Source organism: Pollachius pollachius (genome assembly GCF_949987615.1).
Source record: "Pollachius pollachius genome assembly, chromosome: 4".
NCBI classification, from domain to species: Eukaryota; Metazoa; Chordata; class Actinopteri; order Gadiformes; family Gadidae; genus Pollachius; species Pollachius pollachius.
Genome location: NC_136937.1, coordinates 8,303,220 through 8,331,212, shown reverse-complemented (window position 1 = coordinate 8,331,212; position 27,993 = coordinate 8,303,220). Strand labels below are relative to the sequence as shown.

At 43.4% G+C, this 27,993-nt stretch overlaps 3 protein-coding genes across 5 annotated transcripts; 1 reads left to right on the top strand and 2 right to left on the bottom strand.

Moving 5' to 3' along the window:
- Positions 1-2: 2 nt before the first annotated feature.
- On the top strand, positions 3-14,615 carry dhx29 (DEAH (Asp-Glu-Ala-His) box polypeptide 29). Of its 2 annotated transcripts, none has more exons than XM_079735157.1 (28): positions 3-315; positions 1,175-1,248; positions 1,438-1,551; positions 1,639-1,768; positions 2,057-2,199; positions 2,294-2,443; positions 2,538-2,664; positions 2,765-2,911; positions 3,007-3,175; positions 3,574-3,694; positions 4,032-4,448; positions 5,195-5,470; positions 5,980-6,123; positions 6,752-6,928; positions 7,477-7,617; positions 8,055-8,199; positions 8,705-8,825; positions 8,932-9,016; positions 9,272-9,360; positions 9,592-9,720; positions 9,830-9,905; positions 10,204-10,428; positions 10,762-10,898; positions 11,185-11,275; positions 11,597-11,911; positions 12,547-12,678; positions 12,968-13,064; positions 13,634-14,615. In XM_079735157.1, the coding sequence occupies exons 1-28, from the start codon at positions 156-158 to the stop codon at positions 13,693-13,695; spliced, it is 4,194 nt and encodes a 1,397-aa protein (XP_079591283.1). In that variant the 5' UTR covers positions 3-155; the 3' UTR covers positions 13,696-14,615. The 2 variants fall into 2 exon arrangements, with proteins under 2 accessions (XP_079591283.1, XP_079591282.1); XM_079735156.1 differs by having other exon boundaries at positions 2,291-2,443.
- A 145-nt stretch (positions 14,616-14,760) lies between these two features.
- pstpip2 (proline-serine-threonine phosphatase interacting protein 2) lies at positions 14,761-20,473 on the bottom strand. Of its 2 annotated transcripts, XM_079735161.1 has the most exons (14): positions 20,389-20,473; positions 19,604-19,704; positions 18,758-18,832; positions 18,264-18,298; positions 18,069-18,175; positions 17,845-17,907; positions 17,199-17,291; positions 17,047-17,092; positions 16,690-16,769; positions 16,200-16,298; positions 15,909-16,005; positions 15,621-15,705; positions 15,486-15,514; positions 14,762-15,144 (listed from the first exon to the last, which is right to left on the bottom strand). In XM_079735161.1, the coding sequence occupies exons 1-14, from the start codon at positions 20,419-20,421 to the stop codon at positions 15,089-15,091; spliced, it is 999 nt and encodes a 332-aa protein (XP_079591287.1). In that variant the 5' UTR covers positions 20,422-20,473; the 3' UTR covers positions 14,762-15,088. The 2 variants fall into 2 exon arrangements, with proteins under 2 accessions (XP_079591286.1, XP_079591287.1); XM_079735160.1 differs by having other exon boundaries at positions 14,761-15,514.
- Positions 20,474-24,397: 3,924 nt separating this feature from the next.
- Positions 24,398-26,841, bottom strand: LOC307074464 (Golgi phosphoprotein 3-like). Its single transcript, XM_079734625.1, has 5 exons — positions 26,466-26,841; positions 26,102-26,233; positions 25,544-25,658; positions 25,199-25,359; positions 24,398-24,884 (listed from the first exon to the last, which is right to left on the bottom strand). Exons 1-5 carry the CDS (start codon positions 26,667-26,669, stop codon positions 24,621-24,623), a joined length of 876 nt encoding a protein of 291 aa, XP_079590751.1. The 5' UTR covers positions 26,670-26,841; the 3' UTR covers positions 24,398-24,620.
- Positions 26,842-27,993: the final 1,152 nt, after the last annotated feature.

The window sequence follows — 27,993 nt, the reverse complement described above, 5'->3', positions numbered from 1 at the left end:
TGTGCGTCCAAATAGTGTTCCTCTAACGAATATCTAACACAACTGGATTCTTGGGATGGACAGATGATCGATTGTCACGTTTTAATGACTCAACACCTGAATGGCAGCACATAGATAGTTTTCGGGTGGACCATCAGCAGACAGTATACGACCTAATGGGTGGAAAGAAGAAGAAAGCGTGTGCGGCAGCGGCGCCTGTAGCCGCGGCTAGAGGGGCTCCTGCAGCTGCCAACATCGTGGCAGAAGACCCCTCTGTTGGCAAGAAACCTCCACCGATCAAGCCAGTGAAACCAGTAAAGGACAACAAACCCAAAGGTGACTGTTGACTAACATCTCTTCCCTTCTTTGATGAACCCGTCATGTAAAAGTAGCATGAGGTATCCTTATTGTTATCTCATGTTGCTACGCCAAAACTGACAGCTTTGGGTTAGTAACGTTAAACGGATTGGTCCTGATTGGTGATGGTTTAATGTTGTTTGAATGCTATTCATGTTTTCAGAATACCTATTGGATACTATAGTATTTTATTGCAGGTTACAACACATACAACATCCAGGGGCTTAGCACTTGCAAGTGTTGAAGACTCTGTGTTAAAACGACCATATTCAAAGACATACAAACCAAATCTTCAGAGACCCTATTTCAGATACAAATGACATGATACAAGTTAAACACCAGTGTGAACTACAACTATAAAACCGGTGCTGATCACCAGATATGCCCTCTCACCTTGCTGTGGTGAATCTGCTGGGTCTCTGTTTCTCACCCTGATGTGGTGACTCTGCCGAGGCTGTTTCCTCTCTGCTGGGGCTCTGTTTCGCTCACATTTTGCTCTAGTAACTCTGGTAGCTTTTCTTCTCGCTCACCTGCTCTGGTACACCCCCCTGCTGGGGCTCTGTTTAATGTACAGTTGGAGGTTGTTCCTGCATCGTAGGCACACAAAATACATGACACTTGCGTGAGCGAATGTCAGTGAGTGTTGGGGAAAAAAATCGTAAAAATTGAAGCTATAAATGAATTTATGAATGAGCAGAATATTGAGTCCATGCACGATGCAGTAGTTAAGGTTCAAAAGTAGGTAACACACATTGCAGGTTTTGCAGTTTTCATGTGGGGGTCAATGATTAAATGGTATTGTATAATCTTCAACGATTCTTCTTGTGTCTCTCGTTAGCTCCGAGGACCTACAGCCTGGCCAACACTGCCCAGGTGGACACCGGTGGTGTCGCTGACAAATCGATTCTCAAAGTAAAGTATTTACGTTACCTTACAGTCTTTAAAGTCACATTGCTTTACTCTCACTAGCATGTATGTAATGCTTAACCTGTTTATAACTGACATTGTCTAAAATGTCATATAAATGTATATAAATTCTAATCTACCAATGGACCAATTTGTCTGTTCAATGGGATTTGACCCAAACTCCCCATACTGCAGGTGGTCATTCAAGTGGACCTGGAGAAGAAGATCATCAAGCTGATCAATGACTTCAGACAGGAGAATGGAGATAAGGGGCCAATATCCGGGAGACTCACCAATAAGAAATTGCTGGTACGTTAAAAGTCGAATTCAGTGACTATAGAACGAGTCTCTCTTTTTTGTTCTAACAGGGTTATCTTTGTTTTCCTATGATCGCAGGACCTTTACACCGCTCTGCAGAAGTTCAACTTCAAGACAGAGCACATTGAAGAGGCCATGAAAAGCAGTGTTTTGTATGGTGGCGATCTCCACTCTGCTCTCGACTGGCTTTGTCTGAATCTCAAAGATGGTGAGATGACTTATCTCTCTTTGTTTGCATAATATTTTGAATGTGGTTGTGCCGTCCGCATGTTGTTAACTGTGCATATAGTATTGCGGCCGAACAGACTGCTCCCCTATACAATACAATGTTATTGTTATCATCCTACGACATTGATGCTCAGTATGTAGTCCCTGTATAGAATTAATACTCTCTGAATACCTCAGAAAATGAAAGGGTATAACGGCCCAGCTGTTAAAACGCGTGCGGTGTGTGAACAGGGCCTAACGCTAAGTTGTGCTTCATTCAATTCACCAGAGGAGCTTCCTGATGGTTTCCGGCAGCAGATGCAGGAGGAGAACCAGAAGAGCAGGCCCAAGTACCAGCCCATAGTCCATGAAAAGCCCGACCCACCAAGCCCCAAAGCATCCCGTGATGACTCTCCGAAGGAGGCCATTAAGGTGAGTGTGTCTGTGGACACTCAGACCGGTGGAGAGATTCGCAACCACGGTCGTCATACTGAGGCTCACACAAGCTTTGTTTTCTTCTCAGAAGGCCCCGGTGAAGGATGAGGCTGCTGTAAAGGACTGGATCCTCAGATACGCTGAACAGAGCAGCGAAGAGGAGGAGGAGGTGGAGGAGAAAGAAAAGGGTGGAGGGAACAATCTAGCCAGCTGCATGGAGCAGGAGGGCAAGTTTGACCCAGTAAGTGGCAGTGGTTGAACCCTCAGTTTTGTCCAACGTGCTAAGACGTACGTTTGTGTTTGAACATCTGTGTTGTTTGACTCTGTTCCACCAGAACGACAGGTACCTGGTGTTAACTGCCCAGCTGTACGACACCAAGGACATGGCAGCCACCGCCAAGTTAAAAAAAGACAAAGCATCCCAAAGGATGGCCCAGGACAGGATACGCATCATACAGCAAGGTCCGGACATTTCCACCAATCACAGAAAGACGAGCGACATCTGTCACCACGAATGATTGGACCAGTCAAGAACGATTATCTTTTTTTGTTCCTTTCCTAGAAATGAAACCGCTGGAGTCACATCCAATGTTCAACCCAGCTATAAAGGTAGTGGACGCGCCCAAGGAGAACAGAGCACTTCCTGTTGCCATGGAGGAGGGTCTCAACCTGTTTGATCAAGTTCCAGTCCCGCCCCCGGCAGTTAAAGGTACAGTTATAACAATTGGTCCAAGAAGCTCCAAGATGTTAAATCACTTTTCAAAACCTCTTGTCACCTCACCATCTATACACATTTCTTTGTAGAGCCCAAGAAGAACGAGCCAAAGGACATTCGTGACTTTGACTACACGTCCCGCAGTTGGACGGGCAAGTCTCCGAAACAGTTCCTGATCGACTGGGTCCGCAAGAACCTGCCCAAGAGCCCTGCACCGGCCTTCCACAAGGTCCAGGTTGGGAGGTACTGGAAGTGCAAGTAAGTGTGTATGTTTTACCTGTGTTTGTGTCTGCAGATGTTTGTCTCCGTGGTACCCGACCCAAACGTTATTATCTTCACGTGATGGTAGATAACGTGGTTAAATCTCTCTGCAGTCAGAATATGTTGGGTATAGCGTGCATTTTTTTCCCAAGGCAACAAATGAAAGCAATGCTGCAATCACTGTCTATTTAAATCATTATAAATGTATATGCCCTTGAAGACTTTTGAAACTACAGAAGACTTCTGTAGCCACAATAGATACAGCGTTTCTAAACCATGCTATTTCTAGCCACAAAACGGCGTATGGCCGTCATGTTTGTGTGACAAAATGAAAATAAACAGAACTAAATGACCATCCGCCCCTCTGACGAATCCGTCACCTCGTCTCTCTTTAGGGTGCGTGTCCAGAGGCTAGATGACGTGCTGGAGGTCTGTCCCACCATCCTGACCGAGGACGGCATGCAGGCCCAACACCTGGGAGCTGTCCTGGCTCTGTACACCATGGTCAAAGGACAGGTAACGGCTGGGACCCTCAAGCCACCTTGTATCCACTGTACAGAAGTTCCCCTCAGCCTTTAAACTGAACACCCCCATAAATGCGTTGGCTCGTGCCTTCTTTCTTCTTATTCTCCTCCATTTTAATTTTTCCTCCCCCTTTTTGCTTCTCTCTGCTCTTCTATTACTCCTCCATTGTTTGAGTCGTCCCTTCTTCATCTCTCTTCTCCTTCTCTACTCTTCTTTAACTCCTCCGTTGTTTTGACTCATCCCTCCTTCGTTTCTCCCTTCGTCTCTCTTCTCTACTCCTCTTTAACTCCTCCGTGGTTTGACTCATCCCCCCCCTCTTCCCCTCCAGTCGGTGCACCAGCTGCTGCCCTCCACCTACCGGGACGTGTGGCTAGAGTGGCGGGACCGGGACCAGCAGAGACAGGAGGAGAGCCGCAGCGCCGCCAACAAGCCCCGGGACCAGTTCATCGCCCGCCTGCTCACTCGGCTCAAGCAGCAGCAGCAGCAGCAGCAGCAGCACTACCCCAGCTCGGGCTCCCGGGACCCCCATCCCCGGTTGGGATCCAAGGCGACGCAGCCCGCCGGCGGGGAGGACGAGCCGGAGGAGTCCTGGGAGAACCTGGCGGGCCTGGAGATGGGGGACGGCGGGGGGACCAGCGACAAGGCGGAGGCCGGCCGGGGGAGGCAGGAGAAGGGCGGGGGGTTCGAAGCGTCCAGGGAGCTGATGATCAGGATGAGGAAGTCCCCACTGGCGTGCAAACTCAAGGTGGGAGCCGGTTCGACGCGCAGCGCGAAGGTCCTGGGTTCGATTCCCCCAATGTCGGCAGTCTAACCTGTAGGTATCTAAACCGTCATCTGTTCCTTCGCAACGTGGTTCTGGATAAACTCAGTCACTTTGGATTCAAGCGTAAATGGCTGAATAGTGAATTTAAGTATGTCTCAAAGGGGGTCAAGTCAAACGTATACTAAGCTACTAAAGGGCTGATTATGGTCCCACGTTCACGCAACGCAATAACCATGCAGATGCTTCGGCGGTCGTGAACTTTTATGGTTCACGACGGGTCTTAGTAAGTGGACCAATCTCAGCCCTTGCTGCTGCGTCGCCTCGACGGAAGGTTACAATTTTTGGGAATTTTTGGGTCAGGCCCTTGCAGTGGACGCAAGGAGGGTCCGCATGGACGTAAGGGGTCCGTAAACCCCTTTGCGTTGCGTTGACGTGGGACCATAACTAAGCCTTAAGTCACTTTGGATAAAAGCGTCTGCAAATGGCTCAATAGTGAATGTAAGAATGTCTCCAAGGGGGTCCAGTTAACCACACACACGTACACAAAGCGAGTAACAGTGAAGTTATTTAGGAGCAGGTAGGGCTTATGGCGTCTTGCTCAAGGCTTCTTACAGGTATACTGCAGACATTGAGGTTCGAACCCAGGACCAGAAGTCAAGAGCCCTACCATAACCCCCTCCCCCCCAAAAACACTTTTAAAACCAAACCTCCACCTCCCCCCTTGGCAGGCGGAGCGGGAGCAGCTGCCGGTCTTCCAGCACCGCCACCGGGTGATGGAGGCCCTGGGACGGCACCGCGTGGTGGTGGTGGCCGGGGAGACGGGCAGCGGCAAGAGCACCCAGGTGCCCCAGTTCCTCCTGGAGGACCTGCTGTTGGGGGGGGAAGGGGCTGGCGCAGCGCGGCCCTGCAACATAGTGGTGACCCAGCCCCGCCGGATCTCGGCCATGAGCCTGGCCACCCGGGTGAACCAGGAGCTGGGCTGTGAGGACGCGCCCGGGTCCAAGGTGGGTGCTTGAGGAGCGGCGCTTTCCCCTTGTGGTTCTGTGAGCGGGTGGATGCGTTGAGTAAGGATTATTATTATTATTATTATTTCCTAGCCCTGCCTCCTATACGGGATACATCCTATGAGACTATGAGAAGGGGCTTTTTGGTTTTTGTGTTAATGTAGCAAATTATAGGGGAAGCTAGCTAGGTTCAGGCTGTAACCTGAGCACTTTGTTTGATTATTTCATAATTCATGACCATGAATTATTTGTGTGAAATCTTTAATAAAAATAAATCACTAAAAAGTATATTGTTACAAATACTTTGTTACCTACGTATATATATGTGTGTGTGTGTGTGTGTGTGTGTGTGTGTGTGTGTGATTGTATATGGGTTTGATATTCATTGTTATGCAAGCACCAGGTAGCGCTGCTTATTGTTTATATTAACTTAAAAGTAAGACAATTGTTCCATCTACCTTTAATACATATTATAAAGCCCATGTTGCTTTGTGTTTGTGTCTTCCCAGATGTCTATTTGTGGGTACCAGATCCGGATGGAGAACCGGTCGGGGGAGGCCACTCGCCTGCTGTACTGCACCACGGGGGTCCTGCTCAGGAAGCTCCAGCAGGAGCGCCACCTCGACTCACTCACACACATCATCGTGGACGAGGTAGGGAGCTCAGGCCTCTACCTGACAGCGGACTCTCATTTAAAGCTGTTACACTGGGGCTCATTTGCCAGCGTGGCGGCTCCTGACACAGTGGTACCTTGTGAGGACTTTTTTTTTTAGGGGACACCTTTGTGAAAGGGTTACCTCAATTGAGACTGGCCTTACCCGGCAGCGTCTTGGGATTACCAAAGAAGAGTCATTCAGGAGCGCTACTGGTTGGCTTTGGTAGCGCTAGACACGTTTATTTTCATGGCTGATGTTTGTTCCACTTGAACTTAAAAATATATAAGCAGGGCTCATGGACAGACAGAGAAGAAACCAAGAAGCAGAATGAAGTCTGACTACAACGACTCCAGAAAGACCAAATCAGAATCAGAATCTCTTTATTGTCATTGCACAAAGTGCAACGAAATTGGGGAAGAGGCTCTCAAAATAAGTGCTTTTAAAAAAAAAGATTAAATCAAAAAGAAAGATAAAGAAGTAGTTTAAAGATTAAATCAAAGTAAATTAGAAGTGCTCCTTGTTCCATTATTTCCGAGCACTACCTCCTATATAGGCTACATACTATGAAACTATGAGAAGTTGTTCTCTCCGTCCAACACCTTGAAATGTGCCGTTTGGCCCCCAGGTGCACGAGCGCAGCGTGCAGTCAGACTTCCTGCTGACCATCCTGAGGGACATGGTGCTGCGGCGTTCCGACCTGCGGATCGTCCTGATGAGCGCCACGGTGGACTGCACCAAGTTCTCCCGATACTTCAACAACTGCCCCGTGGTCTCGGTGCCCGGGAGGACCTTCCCCGTGGAGGTCAGTGCCCCTTTAATGCTCTCTCATTGTCTCTCGCTTTCTTTCTCCCTTTTTCCTTTTTCGTTCTATTTCTTTTCTTTTTTTTTCATTTCATTCACTTTTCTTTCTTTCTGTATTTCCGTCTTCTTTCTACATACAATAAGTCATGTGCATTTTATTTGATTAGACCTCTTAATCCTAGCTGGAGTCAGTGGGGGATTCACAGGCACTTGTTAATATTAACACCCTTAAGAGTCAGATCTCAACATGACACGATAATGATAGCACAAAACACAGCAGACACAAAGGTTTTGTAAGGATTTAGGACTGCAGCATTATTATGTGGCACGAGTCCTCAATTTTACTTTTAACTTGAATTTTCATATTTCAACATATTACCTTTCACCCTAATGATGGGAGTCCAGCACGCTAGCCCCTACGCAATCCTCCTCCCCCACTGTAGGACCTCTTGGTAAGAAGGGTTATCGTGGATGATGAGAATCGCGCCTATAGTGGTGGTATGGTCCACCTATAGCTGTACCTTAAGCGTGTTGTGTCTCTGCTCCCAGGTGTTCCACCTGGAGGACATCGTGGAGCAGACGGGCTACGTGCTGGAGAGGGACTCCGAGTACAGCCAGAGGATCCTGGAGGACGAGGAGGAAGTCAACATCTCCGTCTCCCAGAAAGGAGGCAAGACGACGCAGCACCAGGTGAAGCCTTATCTTCATATTTAGGGGATAAGATGAACAGGTCTGACTTGGCTGATTTACCTTTTAGAAGATCAGTTCTTAGTCTGGTTAATCAAATCTCATTACTACAAATTCTTTTAGTGCTTTCATGTTACTTAGGATTCCGAATGTTTGCGAAGAATGTGTTTGTATATTTTATGTATGCTTCATGCATATTTTCTATGTATGTTTTTGTGACTATATACACATTTTGATGTACAAATTTAATTTCCTTGATTCATTTAATAACATGTTTTTGGTAAATTTGTGTTTCTATGCATATTTTCTTTTATCTTTACCATTCTCCATATCTTCAGCCGAGTAATATTATCTGAATCTGTTTCGCATGGGAGGACGATAAAATCCATCTCCCATCTGTCCCCTTGCTGACCCGATTGCTGTGACCCGCTGTCCCCCAGGAGTTTGTGACGAAGGACGCCAACGCCGGCTGGGACCTTGGCCCGGACCTGGACCACTTCAGCAGCCGCACCCGCCACGTCCTGCAGTACATGAACCCCAACAAGATCAACGTGGAGCTGCTCCTGGACATCATAGACTACCTGGGTAGGCACCGCGTTCGCTGATCCTGGCGCTTGAAGGTGACATGTTGTACCCCCAGGGGTGAGTGTGATTAGCCGTTACGAGCCCTTTTGAAAATCGGCCCTCTTCTGACGTCACAAGTGGGCGTGTCCACCTAGATGTATGACGGATAGATGTGCAACGTTTTCTACAGTCCGCTGGTCAGGGCTGGTAGACTGATCTATCCAGCACACATCTAGGTGGACACGCCCGCTTGTGATGTCAGAAGAGGCAGATTTTCAAAGTGGCTTGTAACGGCTAATCAAACTCACACCTGGAGGAATATTATGTCACCTTTAATGATCTTAGTGCAGGCTGATTAGCCTCCTCCTAATTACCCTCACTTGCAGGCTTTATAAGTGAGGGTTTGTTAACGATTAACCAGGTGTCAAATCTTTAACACTCCCACCTCATGTCTCGTGCCTGTCTGGACTATCATGTACTTTCAATGTGCTAATTTCCATACGTTTTTATCATGTGTCTTCCACAGACAAGTCTCCTCAGTTCTCCTGCATGGACGGAGCCATCCTGGTGTTCCTACCGGGTCTGGCTCACATCCAGCAGCTGTACGACCTACTGTCCAACGACAAGAGGTTTAGGATCAAGGACCGGTAAATACAGTTATATTCATGTTATTCTCTCTCTGATTCATGCCCTAATCACCTTCCGCCAACATTGAGGAACTTACGTAATGAAGAAGAATTTATTTTGTTTTAGGTATGTTCTGGTGGCCCTTCACTCCACCCTCTCCTCGAAAGACCAAGCGTCTGCCTTCACAGTGCCCCCTGCAGGCGTCAGGAAGGTATGACCATTTGTATTAATCACTTTAAAAGACTGGAATTGTACAGTTAAATGTGTCTTTCATTTTTTAAGGGCGGTTATATGAGCGTAATATAGAAATCAAGAGTAGAAACAACATTTTAGTTTTAACCCCTCTCGTCTATCTTGATAGCACAAACAGAAGAGGAAGGAGCTCCAAAATGTACACTACACTCCCCCTCATGTTTATTTGGATTACCATAGCCATTAAACATGACCTTCTGTCTCCTGTTTTTAGATTGTGTTGTCCACTAACATCGCTGAGACAGGCGTGACTATCCCGGATGTGGTGTTTGTCATCGACAGTGGAAAGACCAAAGAAAACAAGTGAGAAAATTATTGGTTAAGATTCATTCCTAAAGTGAACACGGTCATGTTAATAAACATCATCATCCAATTATGAAATTACAAAATAAATTGGATTTTTCTTTCGTTTTAAGAAGAATTCCTGAAGCTTGAGCTAACTTTATCTACCGTCGTCATATCATTATTCAGCAAATGCCTGCCATGTCATATCGTGCTTGTCCTCATTTTGATTTCGTTCCTCTCTGTGTTCAGGTACCATGAAAGCAGTCAAATGAGCTCCCTGGTGGAGACGTTTGTTTCGAAGGCCAGCGCGCTCCAGCGACAGGGCCGGGCGGGGCGAGTCAGGAACGGCTTCTGCTTCAGACTCTACCCGAAGTTCAGGTACGAAGCTCCACCGGGGATGGGAGGAGAAAAACACCAAAGCTGAGTGGCGTGTTCAGCAGAAGGAAGAGATAAACGTGTTCCTGTTCTCAATGTTCCCGATCTGCAGGTTTGATGCCTTCATGGATTACGCAGTCCCAGAGATACTACGGGTTCCTCTGGAAGAGCTCTGCCTGCATATTATGGTACAAACTCGCACACTGTCACGTACGCACGCACTCAAACATACACACACACGTTCGCACTAATCAGTTGTTTGGATGAAAGTGTCTAAATGTCTAAATGTAATTCAATTATCTTTTGACTGTACTATATAAGGGACATTTCTTTCCACCAATCACTTCATATAAATTACTTTCCACTATACCGCATTATGTAGACGTAATGTAAACGTCTATCAACTATACCAGGTAATGTAAGTGAAATCCATCTCAGACATTTCACCCACAATCCTTTGCGGTCCCCCTCCCCCCACCTCTGCAGAAATGCGACTACGGCTCGCCGGAGGACTTCCTGAAGCGCTCGCTGGACGCCCCGCAGCCTCAGTCGGTCAGCAACGCCGTCAGCCTACTGAGGAAGATGGGGGCGTGCCACGCCACCGACCACGCCCTCACGCCACTGGGCCACCACCTGGCCGGCCTGCCCGTCAACGTCAAGATCGGCAAGATGCTGATCTACGGCGCCATCCTAGGCTGCCTGGACCCCATTGTACGTAACCCGGGATTAAACGTCTTTTTGCTGTTTTGTATTTTTATTGTGTTATTTCGTTTTCTAGGTTTGGAAAATGTCATAAGAGGATACTGACATAAACGTGCAACCTTTTATATGTTACATTGTTGACCCGGTTTATAAAAAGTGTAATCTTATGGAGAGTTTTCTACGATTGCTCTGGATTGCTTTTTTACTATGCTGTTTTATTACTTCAAATTGTTAAGTGTGTGTGTGTGTGTGTGTGTGTGTGTGTGTGTGTGTGTGTGTGTGTGTGTGTGTGTGTGTGTGTGTGTGTGTGTGTGTGTGTGTGTGTGTGTGTGTGTGTTGCAGGCCACCATCGTGGCAGCCATCACAGAGAAGTCTCCCTTCTCTACTCCGATGCACAGGAAGGACGAAGCCAACGTGGCCAAAGCTGCCCTCGCGTTCGGGAACTCTGATCACCTGACCATATACAACGCTTACCAGGGGTAGGGACTATATATAGCATTGATTCTCAATGGGTGGGTGGCAAGGGAGCTCTGAGTGGGTCGCAGAAAGAATGCCAAACCGTAATCTATAGAGTGAAGCCCATGATTTCTGTTTCAATGGCTTACTATTTTTATTGTTTGGTCAGGACCTAATGACTAGTGACACAAAAGGGTCATAAGGCTGGAACATTTGGGAACCCCTGATCTATAGGATAGTCTTAAATGTAGGAATACACATTTAAAGATGCATTATTAAGTAGCATATGTTTATAATTGGATTTGGTAGTTGGAAGAACTCACGGATGGATGGAACACGGACTGAAATGACCTTCTGTCGGAACAACTTCCTGAACCGAACCGCCCTCATCACTATAGAGGTAACACTCACACACACACACACACTCTTTTCCTCTATTTTTCACGCATGCCAGCCTTGAATTGCAGACGCTGACGCTGGTTAATAAGGGATATCCTAAATCAGCATAAACGAATCCATTCACCTTCCTCACGAGACAGTGTATCAGTAAAAAAGAAATCAATTCTTTCCATCATGAAAAGTCCTATCGCTCCCTGTAACCACGCAAGCTTTCGCTATGAACATCCAAGTGTTACAAAAAGATAAAGTAGGTGAACACCATGCTTGTAGGGTCCACTCTGTAATGCTTTTTAACAACCCTCCCCCAAACGCTTCTCCCCAGGACGTGAAACAGGAGCTGATAAGGATGATGGAGCAGGCTGGGTTCTGGTCCCCTCGCTCCTCCTCCTCCTCCTCCTCCTCCTCCTCCTCCAGGGGCCCCCCGGCACCCCTGTCCAAGCACACCATCTCGGTGATGAAGGCGGTGCTCACGGCGGGCCTCTACGACAACGTGTCCCGCGTCCTGTGCACCCTCTCGGTGGACGTGCTGGAGCGGGTGGCCTGCACGGGCGAGACCCCCCAGGGCAAGGCCCAGGTGCACCCGTCCTCCGTCAACCGCAACCTGCAGACCCACGGCTGGCTGCTCTACCAGGAGAAGGTGGGGCCCCCGCCGGAGGAAGGGCCCCTCGGCTCCGTCCGCGCGCGTTCGCGTTCCTTTTACTGAAATGTTATGTGGTGTGTTATGTGCGGTTAAACCCGTCTTTTTGCTGTTTTGTATTTTTATTGTGTTATTTTCGTTTTTTAGGTTTGGAAAATTTCATAAGAGGATACTGACATAAACGTGCAACCTTTTTTATGTTACATTGTTGACCCGGTTTATAAAAAGTGTAATCTTATGAAGAGTTTTTTACGATGTCTTTTTTACTATGCTGTTTAATTACTGCAAATTGTTAAGTCATTAAGCCTTACGGACACCACCTCCAGGCTCAGCATCAGACCTCCACCCCTGCCTTACCCTTACCTGTGTGTGTGTGTGTGTGTGTGTGTGTGTGTGTGTGTGTGTGTGTGTGTGTGTGTGTGTGTGTGTGTGTGTGTGTGTGTGTGTGTGTGTGTGTGTGTGTGTGTGGTTTTGCATGTGAAAGATTTGCATAAATGCGGAAGAGTTTATCTTCTTCATTTTTCTGACGTTACACTATCGCGTTACAGGAGCGATAAAACCCTCTTCTGCAGCCACATGAATGCCATGAGTGTTTGTGCTGTTAAAGTCTGTGCTCAATGGGTGTCTGACTCCAGGTGAAGTACACCAAGATCTACCTGCGAGACACCACCCTGATCTCCCCGTTCCCCCTGCTGCTGTTCGGAGGTGACATAGACGTCCAACACAGAGAACGCCTCATCACCGTCGACGGTTGGATTCTCTTCCAGGTCAGGGGTCATTGCTGGCCTGCTGTGTTTTCAAATGGTCAACCGTGGCGGCTGTGGTTTGTGTGTGCACAGTGATGTCAAACAACTTCAACCAGATACAAAGAGAAGTAATACTTTCCCACAGACCTACATTTGTTTTCGTAGTTTGTGAGCAGATGAGTATCATGCTAGATGTTTGTCGGCCGGCTCTTCCTCAACAATCATTGCACGCCCACAGACCTTCATCTTACCAAAGGTTTAACAACAACCCTAATGTGTTTATCGATTTCATTGAATGTCATGTGTCCAGGCTCCAGTGAGGATCGGGGTCATCTTCAAACACCTGAGGAAGCTGATGGACTCGCTGTTGGAAAAGAAGCTAGCCAACCCCAAGATGAACCTGGAAGGTAAACCTCTTCATGTGCCTTCATATCTCACAGGTCCTCTGCATGTTGCACACGTTTTACATCATTGACCGAGACCCACCCAGGCCAGGTCCCAAGGAAAGTAATGCAAACTCCATTGATGCCGTTAAAAGGGAGGGTTTGATTTGTTGCCTCAACCTTATGGAGAATATTCAGATAGACTGTGCTTTCAGTGAAAAACACGTTAACGTACGTACAACCACATGCGTTAATACAGCCTGCAAATGTTTAGCTCTGGAGGAAGTGATGCTAGGAATAGGAACCAATTCCCCCGATGCTTAATCCGCTTTGAGAGAAAAAGGAAGAATTTAGGCTATAAAGGTTATTCTGTGATGCCATCCAGGAAGTCACTTTCAGTTGGAGTTTAATTTAGGTAACTTCACTTTAATTATCTGATCCTAGTTGTTATTTTTGCTTGCATGACTTGTAAGACTTGTCATTTTTCTATGGTATGCACATTTTTAAATATACAAAAAACATAACAAACTATGTCTTTGTTAGGTACGATATATTTCATTACTTTTTCCTGTTCTCTTTTTTTTTCTCTTTAGACGAAAAGACCATCCAGTTGATTTTAGAGTTGATAAAGACGGAGAACATTGTTAATCTATGAACATTATTAGGATGGAGAACATGTGATATAAATACATGAGTTATTAGGATGGTGCACATGTAAAATGAATCCATGAACGTTATTAGGTTGGAGAACATGCAATATTAATCCATGAACATTATTAGGATGCAGTACTTCTTAACAACGATGATGTATACTTCAAAAACACTACAACTGGCCTGTGCCTTGTGTTTTGATCACGTTATTAAAAGTAATTTATCCAAAAATGAATTTGGATAGATTTGTATGATGAGGTGATGCTTCTTAAGCAAAACTGTATATGGAATGTCCCTGAACAATTCCAGAGGAAAAATAAACAAATATATGGCAAGATTGATTTCTTACAGAGTGTAAAGGAATAAATACATTGGTTTTTAGTCAAAAGAAAAATTGCCTTTTTGTGTTTGATTTTAATTTCTACTTCAACATATTTTTATTGCAATGCGTGGTTTCAGAACTGTCCTTTCTCTAAAGACTTATTTTTTTCCAGTGATCTGGTAGTTGCCACATGGCTTAGAGCATTAGTAACTGAGGAAAAACTTCTTTTTTTTTTGGTTTAGGATGTCCCTTGTTTTATAGTACTTTTTAAGAATATAAACACAATGAATGACATTACAAAGTTCTCCTTTTCCTCCTGGTGAGAATGGCATGCCGAGCTACTGGGTTTCAGACTATATTCCTCTTTTTAGTTCACTCAAGAACCAAACCGTGGCTTCTACTGTCAGTATGTACCGTAATAACGGTTGAAAGGACATACACATGGGTTGGTTAACAGTAAACCTAAACGACTTGAACTGCGTGGGTCGTTGTGTGCGAAAAGCGTGGGTCGTTTTGTGCGTATGTGTGTTGGCGTGCCTGTGTGTGCGTGGGTCGCAAACAAAAGTAGTTCTTGCCTCAACCTCATATTCTGCTGCTAATGAATGTTTATCAAAATGTGTACATAAGGAAATAAAAACAGGCTAAGAAGATGTGACTAGTTTGCTCATTGTTTATGGTTAATATTGTACAGTGGACATATAGTCAATACAAAATATGAAAGTATGCTTGTATAGTATGCATAAAAAATATACTATAAAAGACCTATTGATATGTTTTATTGCAGACAGTCATGCAGTTAGAATAACATGTATTTAGATCACATGCATGTCAATCGATGACCTTTTAAGATATTACATCTGTAAAACTTATATTGTAGGCTAGTCGTTTATTTTCCTCAATGTACATAAATCAATGTATTTCTTAGTAACATATTTTAAATTACATTTAAATAACTTTCAACAAACTTACGCTAAGTTTAGACGTATTATATCACTGCATTTGAGCTATCTCTGTGTTTTGAATATGGTGGCTTCTAGATTGCCACACAACACAACCTTAACAAAAGCATTCAAACCTAGAACTGGATAAAACTGTATCCCGGTTCCTGTAACGTTGAGTAGATCACATCATCTGCAATCCAAACCATTTGGTAATGATGAACCAATTTAAAACTGTTATTGAAATGTTATGCCATAGAAACGGGTCATTATCTGACACAAGTTAATAAATTGAAATAAAATATGTTGGAAAAGGAAGATTTACCACCAGGTGTGATGTTGATGAGCCATTACAAGCCAATTCAGAATCTTCCCCACAGCATAATCACAAGTGAGAGAGCCATCTTTGGTATTTATTTTAGGTTTATCTGTCTTACATCAACATCCCACCTATAGGATCTCATTTATACAAAATCAGACATTTTTTAGTTTGCCAGAGATCAGTATAAGTATCAAAGTGTATAAAATACATACCTGTTCCCGGATCAGGTGAAGAAGCCCGCCTGCATCTCCGAAAACAAAAACATTGAGTATACAGAGTATATCGAAAGTAAGTGCTTCAGAACGGAGGGGTGAATGGATTCAGAGATCCATGTGTTTTTTCCTCACCTGTTGATTGGAAGAGGTGATTTAGGGAACTGGCCAGCGTTTGGATTTCTGTCGCTGCTGTAGAAGTTCTCGTACAAAACGGGTGCTGGATAAAAAGTTAAAGACTTGAATCATGCAAAACGTGAATGTGTTTATTGATGCAATGATTAATGTTGTCTATGTTGGATGTTGAACAGTTTGGCTTTCAACATTCAAGAGTTTTTTTTACAATTGATTGTTTAAGATAATGTGATGTCATCGTGTGATGTCATCGTATGATGTCATCTTTTCTGCTGTGTAACTCCCTACCTGGTGGTTTATCTCCGGTGCGTCTGAGATGTATAAAATATTCAATGTCTTCTTTTATGTCACACTGCTCCAAGGACTTCCTCACCTCCTCGTACAGCTGCACACACACACACACACACAGACACAGAGACACACACACACAGACACAGACACACACACACACACAAAGAGAGAGAGAGGTAAGGGTAAGGCAGGGGTGGAGGTCTGATGCTGAGCCTGGAGGTGGTGTCCGTTAGGCTGGGGTGGAAGTCTGGGTGCTGAGCCTGGCTGGAAGTGGTGTAGATTCCATACCTCGTCGCTGGTCACACACTGCTGAGACAGCTGGTTGACGTGGGTCCAGACAGTGTTGCGAAGAGTGTTGATCCTCTCCTTGGCCTGGGTCTCAAACACCTGCAGAGGACACTCCTTTAGCTACACGTTCAGCTAGCTACACGTACTGCTACACATATGTAGAGCTAGCTACACGTATTTAGAACTAGCTACACGTATGTAAAGCTACCTTCACATATGTACAGCTAGCTACACGTATGTACAGCTAGCTACACATATGTACAGCTAGCTACAGGTACAGCTCGATACAAGTACAGCAACACGTACAGCTAGCTACATGTAGGCCTAAAGCTAGCTACTTAATATGTACAGCTACATGAAGTGCTAGTTACACTTAGCTAGCTAGTAGTTCAGCAACTAGTACAACTAGACGCACAGCTATACATTCAGAAGGTTTCAGAATTCTTTGTCATGGTTGTAGATTGGATCAAGTAGGATGACTTTATCTCACCTCACAGGCGTTGACATGTTCATTCAGCCACTCATTTCTTATCTTTGCCAGCGACGTCACGTTCTGCAAATATACCCTGTCTGCCGAAGAAAAACAATGAAACACACCAAATGAAATGTGAAATAGAACACAGTTGAGTAGTCAGGCAACAAAGTTGGCAACTTCAGACTGTAACTGTCTTAAAGGGCTATAATTATACACATGACTTGACTATCACATACAAAAAAAGTCAATAAGGTGTTCTCTTCTTGTCACAAAATGTGAGAAACCAGGAAACAAGCAGTTGTGGGTAAATTCGATGGCAAACAGACGTGCGTACTCCATAAGATGAAGATTTGCGCGTCACTGACAACCCACCTGCTTCATCTGCATTCTGTTTTGCTTGCAGGGCCTTTGAGTGCAGCTGAAAGTAGGCAAGAAAAGTTAATTTAACTACAAATAACACCAACATTAGTTGACATTACCATCCATTAGGCTCCGATGGAAGACCAAGCTGGGTTTACCGGTACCTTCTCGATGTTCCTTGTGTTGTTGGCGTTTCGGTTGACATTCTGATCGGCCTCTTCTTTGTCTCGGCACTTTTGCTCATAGGCCTTTTTTGACTGGGGACATAAGCAGAGTTTGAGTTTAACAACATGTTGTATTACTTTATTAGGTCAAAGATGTCATTTTGACCTGATGCGGTTGTGTGGCAAAGACCTTGACTAGACCTCCTTTGTGAAGAAATGGCCTTGTGTCTTTTTAAAAACATCCCATATGAAGTTCCTATTTGTGTTATACTGGTGGCGGATATGAAGGCCCTACTGTTCATTTCCAAACAAATACACAGAACTTCCCTCTTTAAAGAGGAAGGACAAAGGTGGAATACAGAACGTAATATTGACCTTTTTTCGCAACAATGCTGAAACAACTTGCATGTATTATATGGCACAGAATAACTCATGCATGATGCTCGAACACATCATTCGACATAGTGTACTTTCGTGCACTGATAATAATAAGAATTTGATACGAATTGAGAATGATGCAAATGGTTACAAATGTCTCTGCTTTGAATAGATTATTGATGGTCGTTTAGAGACGCTGGTGTGCGAGAATAGATGCAACATTATTAATAAGTATAACTAACAGTTTCAACGTTCTAATGATTCTTACCTCTAATGTTCTCCTGAATTGCAAGACTTTCTGTTTGTGGAGAGAATCCATCTGGAATTCGACCTGCAATTAAAAACATTGGGCTTTCTCACGTTTGGGACAGACTCTATGCATTGAGTTTTATGAGTCTTAAAATTCCCACTCTGTGTGCTTTGGGCTTTTATAGCTGACTCATGGTCACCCCAAGGATGAATGTTCCTTCTGGTTCACAGACGCTGTCTCACCTTCTTCTTCGCGTCCTTTTGTCTTTCTCTGAAGTCTTCTAGTTTTTTGGCCTCATCTCTCATATTCTGTGCCAACTGCAGGTGAGTTTGTCCAACGTGTTCGATCTCTGAAATGTAGGACAGGGTTATCGTTGTCACCTCAAGGAAAGATGGCTTTTCATTCAAACATATGTACTTTTATCTGAAGGATCTTACGTAATTTGAACATGTCCAGGGATCTCTTCAATGTGCTAGAAAAAACACAGAAAAGCTAATGAAAATTTGCATGCAATATAAATTCATGTCACACAAACACAAGTGTGACAACATAGAAGTTAGAGACACGGAAATCCCCACTGTTAATGATTTGAAAACAGTAGTTTTACAGTTTAATAAAAGTATGGTAACGCACAATACAATGGTGTAAATGTGGTCACTAATAAGGGCCATCTCGACGTCCTTCCTGTTTTGACTCTCACCAGCGGACCATCATGTGAACTGTGGTTTATCATGGGACCAGTCACTTCTACTTATATTCAAGAATATAAACATAAAATATAACCACGGATGATGAACCATTTGATCAATAAATCATTTGACATTTATTGGTAAACATGTATTTAGATAGCTAGATACAGAAGATACCTTGTATAGTTCCTTTATTTCATTGAAAATATTACGTCTTTGTGTCGCATGCTCTAAAACCTTACTTCATTTCGTTGAGCCCAAACACCTTCCTGGACAGACCTAGAAGATCTTTAGCATACTTATCCTCAATGGATGCCCTGAAAGACAACCACAGCCATAAAGCAGGGGCAACATAGTCGGAAGCATACCTGTCTCTAGGGACGGCACTACAAACTATGAATAACCTCAGGCCCTATATATGCTATATAGTCTATAAAGATAAGACCTTATTGTTGAGGAACACATATTGCATGAAATCAAGACTGAAATAACCCCGGCTTTGCATTATATAGATACCCTGGTTGTGGTGCTGAAATGAAGTGGACTGACTGTCTGCACGGGAATGCAAATGGTTATGAACAGTTGTACCTGTTGTATCAGGGTTTCACATTATGCAGGGTTTTAAATAAACTATCCCTTTCAAGAAAACCACAAACCCATCTCTACCATTATGGTTCCCCCTCTCTGCAACACTCTTGATATTAATGGAGATGAAACAAAAATGCTTTTCAGCTCAATGAATGACAGCTTGATGAAAAGATTAACTCTGGAACTTTTCCCCTAGCAAACAGATATGCAAAGAAGCATCGCCAGTTGGTAAGGAGACATACATGCAAACCTATAATTGACATGATAGATAATCTGCTGTAATGAATGGACCTTTGAAAAGCATATTGTGTGTGTGTGTGTGTGTGTGTGTGTGTGTGTGTGTGTGTGTGAGAGATAGAGATAGTTAGAAATTGGGATTAAAATGGTCTTCATAAAAAGGCCTACGTGTGGGTTGAACGCTGAAGAATTCGAAATCAACCTAATATGTGGTCCAATTACAGTGCTGGTTGTCATATTATAGATCATTTTAAGTCACCCACCTCGCCTTCATGAACTCCTCCACCTCCTTGCAAGTGCGCCTTCCGTCATTAAGATGCTGTATGATGACGTCATACCCTACTGTGCCCGTGGGGTCCGAGTTCTAAGAATTTGATTGACATTCACAATCTCTTAACCTATATATCCTTTTTAAGATAATCACAGTGTATCTGTGGATACCTATTGTTATTCTAGGGATTTGGGTATTATTGTATATTTTTACAGTTGCAAAGGATGGCCATATACTAGGGGAAATATTGATATACTATTATAATTCATAAAGTTAACCTAATTGAAGTAATAAACACCCCCTATCGTCATAACATGAAGCGCATAAATAAACTCCCTTGGGAACAGTCGGAGACTCAACTAGATACTCGCTCAGGGCAACTCTTACAGGTAAAGCGCAAACGACAAAATAAGGTAAATTGCTATTTTGAAGACAAAATCCCTGTAATTTTACTCTGCTGAGGGTTAACCCCAAGTTGTCCAAGTATCCAAGACTTAACTCGACCGTCGTTGACTGGTGCTATTTCAGTCATAAATTGTTTCAATGAATTTGCTAAATTGTTTAAGCTTGCAATCTGAACTGGCCTGTACCTAATACAATCAAAAATAGAAATACAAAAACACCGGTTACTTCTCAGCAACATTCTTGTTGGAAAATTACTTGTATAAAGTGATAGCCTGTCCCTCGGCTACTATAAGGAAGCAGCATAGCCACAGTGTTGTCATATAGGATGCGACAGCTTAGCCTAATGCCGAAACATAAACACATTAAACATACCCAAAAGTTGTCCTTAAAATGCGTATAGGCCATGTTCCTCGCCCGTGGCAACTGAGCCTGTCAGTTGGCACACCTTCCGTTTTACATCCTATGATGAGACTTGGGCAACCGGTGCAATCCGTCATTATAAATTGTGGGTGATTTGCTGCCCTCTGCTGGTATTCATTAGTTTATTGGTTTCCTTTATTTGTATTTGTGTACACTACGCACTATCCTGTCAGGACGTCCATCATGCTTCAACATTTACCCCACACAATAACAAACAATTAAGAGGATTTATTACCTTTGATTTCGTACAGGGGACTGTTAGATCAAGACAATAAGATAATTGCTTTTAGAGAACAAAATGTTACAGAAGCAGAGAAAGTAATAAGTTGATTTGAAAACATTCTCAACATCATATGAGAGATACTTGATGAACTTAGACAGAGATAAGATGATTTTATAACCCAGATATGAATAGGACAGTCTGTTGTTCATCTTGTGAGTTTTTTCCTTTTCAAATTGCAATTCGAGAATGTAATGTTGTAGTTCAATTTGTGGTTTAATGTTTCACCTAATTGTTGGTGAATAGCTTCATTGAGTTGTGACAAACATTTCTTAAGCCATTTAATACAATATCTAACATACACTTAATACATCATGCTTTCATGTAACAAGATATTCCTTCTAAAAACATATTTAGCTGTTGTAAACATACATGAATATAACAAGTCAAGTGAATATAAACATTTTATTTTACATAAATGTAATTTTACATCTCTGTACATATCCATGTTGGAGTTGAGATTCATGTTGCTTAGAAAACGAATATGTTGTTATGTTTGGGCGTTATGTAACTATACAATGCCAACACAGAGCCAGATAAGCTCTGTAATGTATGGAAGAACAACATGCAGTCATAAAACCACAATTATCGATCCTCTTCAATAACATATTGACCGTGTCAATATGTTATTGGTCCAAAGTAGGACACAGAAAATGTCCTAACAAATAACAGATTAGTATTATTATTAGCTAGTAAAAATCGACTTATATCAGTTAATACATCAAATCAAAATAACTTGAGCCATAAATGATCTGATCTTTCAATTTAAAGAACATACCAAACTTAGCAATTGCAAACAATGCAGTAGTAAATAATCGTAGACTTTAAACTGATAAGGAAAATAAACATTGTCATGTAATACATTTGAAGATAAAAATATTTAAAAAGTATATATACCGGTATATATATATGTGTGTGTGTGTGTGTGTGTGTGTGTGTGTGTGTGTGTGTGTGTGTGTGTGTGTGTGTGTGTGTGTGTGTGCGCGCGCGCGCGCCTAAAAGATGACGGAGTCCATCTTCCTTCTTGAGATGAAATCGTACTAAATATATTCACAATATATTTATTATTGATCCATGAATTTATGGGTTTCCAGGAAGAAAAATAAACATACGAGTCCGCATATACCTATGTGTTATGTGTGACAGCAAGGCAATGGAGTATGCCTACACTAACACCACTTAATCAATTACACCGGCATGTCTGAACGTGTTGTATCATTAAAGTGAAACAACTTGCACAAGGAGCTTTTACTTCGTGTACAAACCACAAATAAAGCATGTGACTACTCTCGTGGTAAACAGAGTAGGAAGAACTTGGACCGAGCGCACGGAAGTTCCCTCCCCGTCCGTCTGACGTCTCTTGTCTATATAAACTCCACCGGCCAACAATAGTTATACCTGTTCCTTGTTGTCGAACTAAGCGGATGTAAAAAGCGACTCCTCGCTCTCAAAACACAAAACTACACTACTACTACTTGACGGATAAGCAAGCAGTGGATATGGCACACCCAGGTATGTATCTTCTAATATTTCTATGTCTTTGTTGAATGGTTTACTTGTTAATCTTCTGAATGTATGTATATATTATAGTCACTTATGTTGCGTCACTCTCTGCTTTTCCAGAATACACGGCTCATGTTGTTGAATGTGCGTACAAGCTACGTAATTTCGGCGACCGTCTTCACTGGAGATACAAACTGCTGGAAATGCTGTTACGTTACAAGAACATCACCAAATACTAATGATCGCACCAGCATGGACTTATAAGGGTCTGATTGCGATGCAGTATGCGGTTATGATAATCGCTCATTCTTAAAGAAGAGGGAGAAGATGGGGTTCCCAATCAGCTGGACACACCCCGCCCCCCACCCATGTCTTTGGAGAATGGGAATTTGGATTTCATCAGCTTGTTTGGATCCCCCTCTCACGACAGGCTATGACTGGGAAGTGGAAGGCTCGAACGCCAAAGGTATGGGATAGTTCAGACCCATGAGTCCCTGGTGGAAAGTTCCAGCATGTGGAAAGGAGAACAACGACAAGAAGCAAAGACTGTTTGAAGTCACACAAATATATCTTCAAAGCAGCAGATATTTAAGATTTGCCAAGAATATGTATTCTTGGAAATTGTACAAAAATTGCTTTTCATCTAGGGAAACGAAGAGAAAGCTGATTGGTTGTCTACTCTACGCTTTTAGTTGTTAATAAATGTTTAATCAAAAGCTTTTAGTATTTTCACTTCTGCAAAATATTTTACGTTTTGAATCACTGTTCTAAGTAAAATAAATGTAGACACTCATCATTTCACATACTTTTGAATAAAACTGATGGCAGCAGTTAAGAAAGTCTGAAAAGTGTGAGCTGTAGTTAAAAAGGTATATTACAATATTAACCAATATAATAACAGATTAACATCAAGTCATAATAGAGAATGACAACAGCAAGCGGTTTATAAAGTCAGGCACTTAAAGGATCCATATTTTATTCTCTGTGGTAGAAAAGCATAGAAATTAGGACAGAATAGGAGAGAACATCGATTTCTTCATTAAATGTCATTTTGTTGTACACATACAATTACTTCATACATGTCTTCCCTCTGCTTTTGCTACATCCACAATCAGATCCCTAATAGGTCCACCAAAAGCATGCATGATCTTTTGTACTTATATTTACTTATATATATATATATTTAGTCAACGACCAGGCGTTCTTTGGACCTCTTGTTATGTGCAAGAAAAAACGCACACTACGGTGATTATCAATACATGGGCGAATCTGCATCCAAGATGAAAACAAAAAAATCCCAATATGGAAAGAGACCCAATATCCCAACATCCCAATATGGAAAAAAAACAAAAAAGCATAAAACCAGACTGAAGAAAAACAAAGAAACAGCCTGATTGATTTACAACCACTATCAATACACTTGTGTGATCAAAGTTATTGTGATCCATACACCAAGATATCAATGGGATGCTTGTTTGAGATTCATTTTTTGGGATACGTCATGTCTTCCTATTATTTTGCTGAATTTATTTCCATGGGAATCTTGAGCAACATCTTAACGGTAATTACAAGGACAATTATGCAGGCAAAAATCCCAATCTACAATTGTCTAGATGTGATTTTCTAAAACTGACCATAAAACACAACGTTCAAGGTGCTCAATGTGTCAACCCTTGTGGCTACTGACTGGAAATAAATGGTAAGGGACTCGATTTTAGCAAAAGTAACAAAGAAATGGAAGACTCCCCATAATTTGTAGAAAAGAGGATGTACCCAAATTACACATATATAGCTATATCATATTCTCAAGTTGAGGATGGCTTCCGTGTGAAAATTCCCAAGTGAGGTTACCCATAACCATCATTTAAGTATATCATAACAAAATATACAAGTAGAGAGAGATGATGAAAGGGACTATGGACTTGGTAATTATATATAAATATAAATTATATGGCGTTTCCTCTCCGTAAAATCTTCTGTGTGTGTGTATGCATGTGGGTTGTGACCCACCCCTCCCTACGGTCATGGCCAGCTCACTGTGGGGCTCAGAGACCCGTGTCGGAATTCATTCATTCATTCATTATGTCCAATGTCCTCCAACACAGACCTCAGACCCCACAGAGCTGAAGCAGCCACCTCTTCGCCCTTCCCCCCCCCCCCCCCCCCCCAAAACACTCACGTTTTTTTCCCGCCACCAAAAGAAACGAAAGATCCTACAGTAGGTCTCTAGCATCGCCGACGGCTTCTACAAAAACAGCAGCCCATCCAACCCAACCGATCGTCCTCAAGTTAGTGAACTCTGCCCACCGATAGAATAGTATTATCAACATTATTATCATAATCGTTATTATTATTATACACGAGATCCTGCGATTGATCTCGGGAGAACTTTCTTTTTTTTTCATTTTGTGAACGCCGCCACCACGGCCCACATCAACTCATTGGCGTTGGGCTTGGCGCTTTCCGTCTCGGGCTCCAGCTCCAAGAGGCCGCGCACTCGCGTCATGCCCAGGTCAAACTGCTCGTCCGGCAGCGGGGCGAAGGCATTCTCCAGCACGTCCGAGGAGTGGGCCAGGAGAATCAGGGCCAGCACCCTCCGGTCCATGCGCTGCGGATCGTTCACCCACTTCTCCAGCACCGACTCCTGCACCTTCTTCACCAGTCGCTTTGGAAGGGAAAGTCCAGGCAGGGGACGATACAAAACAGAATACTTTTTTGTTAATCGATTTTCTGCAAATGCAGGCAATCAGGTTCATTGATTAATTGATTGATTGCTGCCCTGCTCCCTCAGCCCTGCTCTTGTTTACATGTACCTTTCCTCCATTGATCGATAGCTGTTAATATTTGTCTTTTGAACAATTAGGCGTGTTAGTGCACTTTGTACACTTAACTTAAAGAAGGTGCTACATAAATATACCTTGGCATCATTATTACACACATCTTTCTGAAGGACACCTGAACCTCCTTCTCCAGTCTCACCTGCTTGAGTGTGTTGTTTGTAAGCGGATGCGTCGTCATGTCGAACAGCAGGAAGTTCTGTTTCTCTGTGGTGAGAACCCCTTTCTCCACTAGGTTCTTGGCCAGACGTTCCCTCACGTTCCTCAGCTGGTAGTGCAGCTTCAGAGGATTCCATGTCTCTCCTACAGCAGCAGGACAGACACATTTGTTTTTTATAGGTCACTTCACCAGGAAGTTGACTCAGCTCGGATGTCAGTAAAGAGAACCTTAATATTGTTTACTCACAGTGTTTAACAGGGTTATCAGATGTGGCGTGTGTGTGTGTGTGTGTGTGTGTGTGTGTGTGTTCAGGCTTATATCTCTTACCGCTCAACAGCTCTATCCAGCTCTGTACAGTCTCTGGTGGCTGTGTGTCTTTAATGTGTTTTAGGGCTTCGTCCAGTAACATGTCTCCGGTTGGGGCGTCTGATTTACAGATGACCTGTGCAAAAAACACCCCAGAGAGTTGAACACATATTCACCCTCAGCCCTGCAAATTCTAATTGCATACATCTCATTTTTTAGAAAAGGTGACCATAACTCTCTCACAAAACTGACATTTGCAATAAAAAAATTGACTGACTCTCTGGAAACAGTTTTTTTAGTCCTATTACTTCCCTGGAAACAAACTGCCAGATTACATTTGTACAAGAAATTATTGATATTTTCATGCAACACAGTTTTTTATTTACGTTAGTGGGCGAGTGCAAGTTTAGGACAGCCACAGGATATTCTTCATCTTACATGGGACGCAGGCAAAGTGCTGTGCTAGTAGGGGCGGGATTAGGACCATAACCAGCTCTGGTCACATTCTGGCGAAATAAATCCCCAGAATTCCTGGACGCAGCGATGTAAATGACAACCGTATACACCAAAATAACTCGCCTTCCTTGCAAGCAGACTCTTTCTCCTCATTCCGCACGCTTCTAGCTGCAGTCGTCCCCTCAAGGCCAGCTCTATCAGCATGCAGCCTCGCAGACCCGAGGAGATGCAGTCATTCCAGAAGGACGTGTAACCCTTGGGAGAGGAAAATCAACATTGTTAGCTGACGTGTGGACAGCGTATCCGCTCGCGTAAGCTCAGCCGGCAATGTTCCAGGTCATCAACTGTAGAATAACATAAAACCACCATAAAAAACGAAATAACTTTTTAAGAAATCCCCCGGCCAATGTGTTTTGGTTTTGCGAGGCTCCCTCCTTCTGCCTTGCAGCAGGGACGCTACGATAACCTGTGGGAAACGAACAGCTACCTCTCGGTCTTTGAGGCCCAGGAGCAATACTTCTTCCATTAGTGTGAGTCGGGTGTCTTTCGCGTCCCCCTTGTCGTCGTCTTCGTCGTCCACCCGACGAGCTTCGTCCTCCTCTTCGTCGGACCCTCGCTCCTTCTCGGCATTACGATGCGCCTCGGTCTTCCGCTGCACCAGGCCTGAAGTTCTCTTTGTGAGGGAAGTCATAACTTGTGATCCCAAACGATCAGTAGCCCCCCACGAAATCGGCAAGCAGTGGAACCGGCTGCTGGTTGTGTTGTGTCACAAAAACGTTGAAATGAGTGAGATCGATCGGAGATAGAGCTGCTTAATTATGACAAGCGCCAGCGAGATTACTGTCAGAGTTCTGTACAGTATCCCTTTTCACTTCCTGAACAACATGGAGGCAGCCGATGACGTAAAATAGTTGTTAGTTCTACGTCAAACCACGTCGTCACCTATATCGTCCATCGTGTTCTACAGCATCGTCCACTTATTACTCCTCGTTTTGATTTCATATTTCCACAGTATCTTTTTTTGGACGCCCGTAATTTTTATTTGACTTATTTGAGTTCATTATCTATACAGTTTAAGCGCTGCAATTATAAACCGGCTTAATACATGGATTATGTTTGTATCACGACTTCAGTCCTATTCCGTTTGCGAAAAATATAATTAAATTCTGCAAAAATGCAGTGAAAAATAATAACAGGGACGTGAAAACGCAATTTTAACTATTTACCACACGGTGGCAGTCTGACGACAGATTACAGGTCCCTCCGTATACGTAACGTCACTACCATATTCTTAGCTCACGAATGTCCTCATGAGACCATCCCGATATCGAGTTCACGTTAGGTTTCTCTCTGCAGATCATAAGTATTATTATTATAGTTATAAGGATTACATATACCATTCATTGCAGCGAGCACTGGATGGTCTCACAAAGCCTCAAGAATGTTGGCTAAAGGTTAAAGCGTGAGAAGATGACTACAATGTTTCTACAGATTGTTTGATGAAATGGCTCATGATACAGAAAATAACAATGTTGAAGACAATAATGTGTTAACAAATGAAAGAAATATTGGGTGTTCAATTACAACAACATCAACAATCTAATCTAATCAAATCTAATTACATATCAGACATAGGGGCCTGGTAGAGAGACTGTTGGGACCAGGGGCGTAGGAGTGAGTTTAACATTGGGGGGGACAAATATCGGAAACCTGACAGATCCGGTATAATTTTTAGGTGGGACAAATGCGCCTGTCTCCGATATTGGAGGGGACACGTCTCCTCCGTCCCCCCCGGTTCCTACGCCCTTGGTTGGGACATGTTAGAAAGAAAGAAAGGAAGAAAGAGAGTGGTTCTGCAACAAGATATAATCTAGTTTACACTGCAGGAACATCACTCTTCAACGTCATATTGTCCTGTTTCATTCCGAGCATGACCGCAGTAGTTGGACAGGAGTCCATTAATTCTGTCCTGTTGGGAAGATCAGTATAGTATATATTGTGTCCTGGGATATATA

What these genes read in the sequence shown, in the direction of transcription:
- pstpip2 (XM_079735160.1), bottom strand. Translation starts at nt 20,421, where the DNA reads ATGGCCTATACGCATTTTAAGGACAACTTTTGG. An exon ending in TTTGGGCTCAACGAAATGAA is followed by an intron (nt 18,299 to 18,757) that starts GTAAGGTTTTAG and finishes TGTTTTTTCTAG; the next exon opens with CACATTGAAGAGATCCCTGG. An exon ending in AATTCAGGAGAACATTAGAG is followed by an intron (nt 17,292 to 17,844) that starts GTAAGAATCATT and finishes TTATGTCCCCAG; the next exon opens with TCAAAAAAGGCCTATGAGCA.
- dhx29 (XM_079735156.1), top strand. Translation starts at nt 156, where the DNA reads ATGGGTGGAAAGAAGAAGAAAGCGTGTGCGGCAGCGGCGCCTGTAGCC. An exon ending in GGGAGGTACTGGAAGTGCAA is followed by an intron (nt 3,176 to 3,573) that starts GTAAGTGTGTAT and finishes GTCTCTCTTTAG; the next exon opens with GGTGCGTGTCCAGAGGCTAG. An exon ending in ACGGTTGGATTCTCTTCCAG is followed by an intron (nt 12,679 to 12,967) that starts GTCAGGGGTCAT and finishes TCATGTGTCCAG; the next exon opens with GCTCCAGTGAGGATCGGGGT.
- LOC307074464 (XM_079734625.1), bottom strand. Translation starts at nt 26,669, where the DNA reads ATGACTTCCCTCACAAAGAGAACTTCAGGCCTGGTGCAGCGGAAGACC. An exon ending in TGGGCCTCAAAGACCGAGAG is followed by an intron (nt 26,234 to 26,465) that starts GTAGCTGTTCGT and finishes TCCTCTCCCAAG; the next exon opens with GGTTACACGTCCTTCTGGAA. An exon ending in CTGGATAGAGCTGTTGAGCG is followed by an intron (nt 25,360 to 25,543) that starts GTAAGAGATATA and finishes CTGCTGCTGTAG; the next exon opens with GAGAGACATGGAATCCTCTG.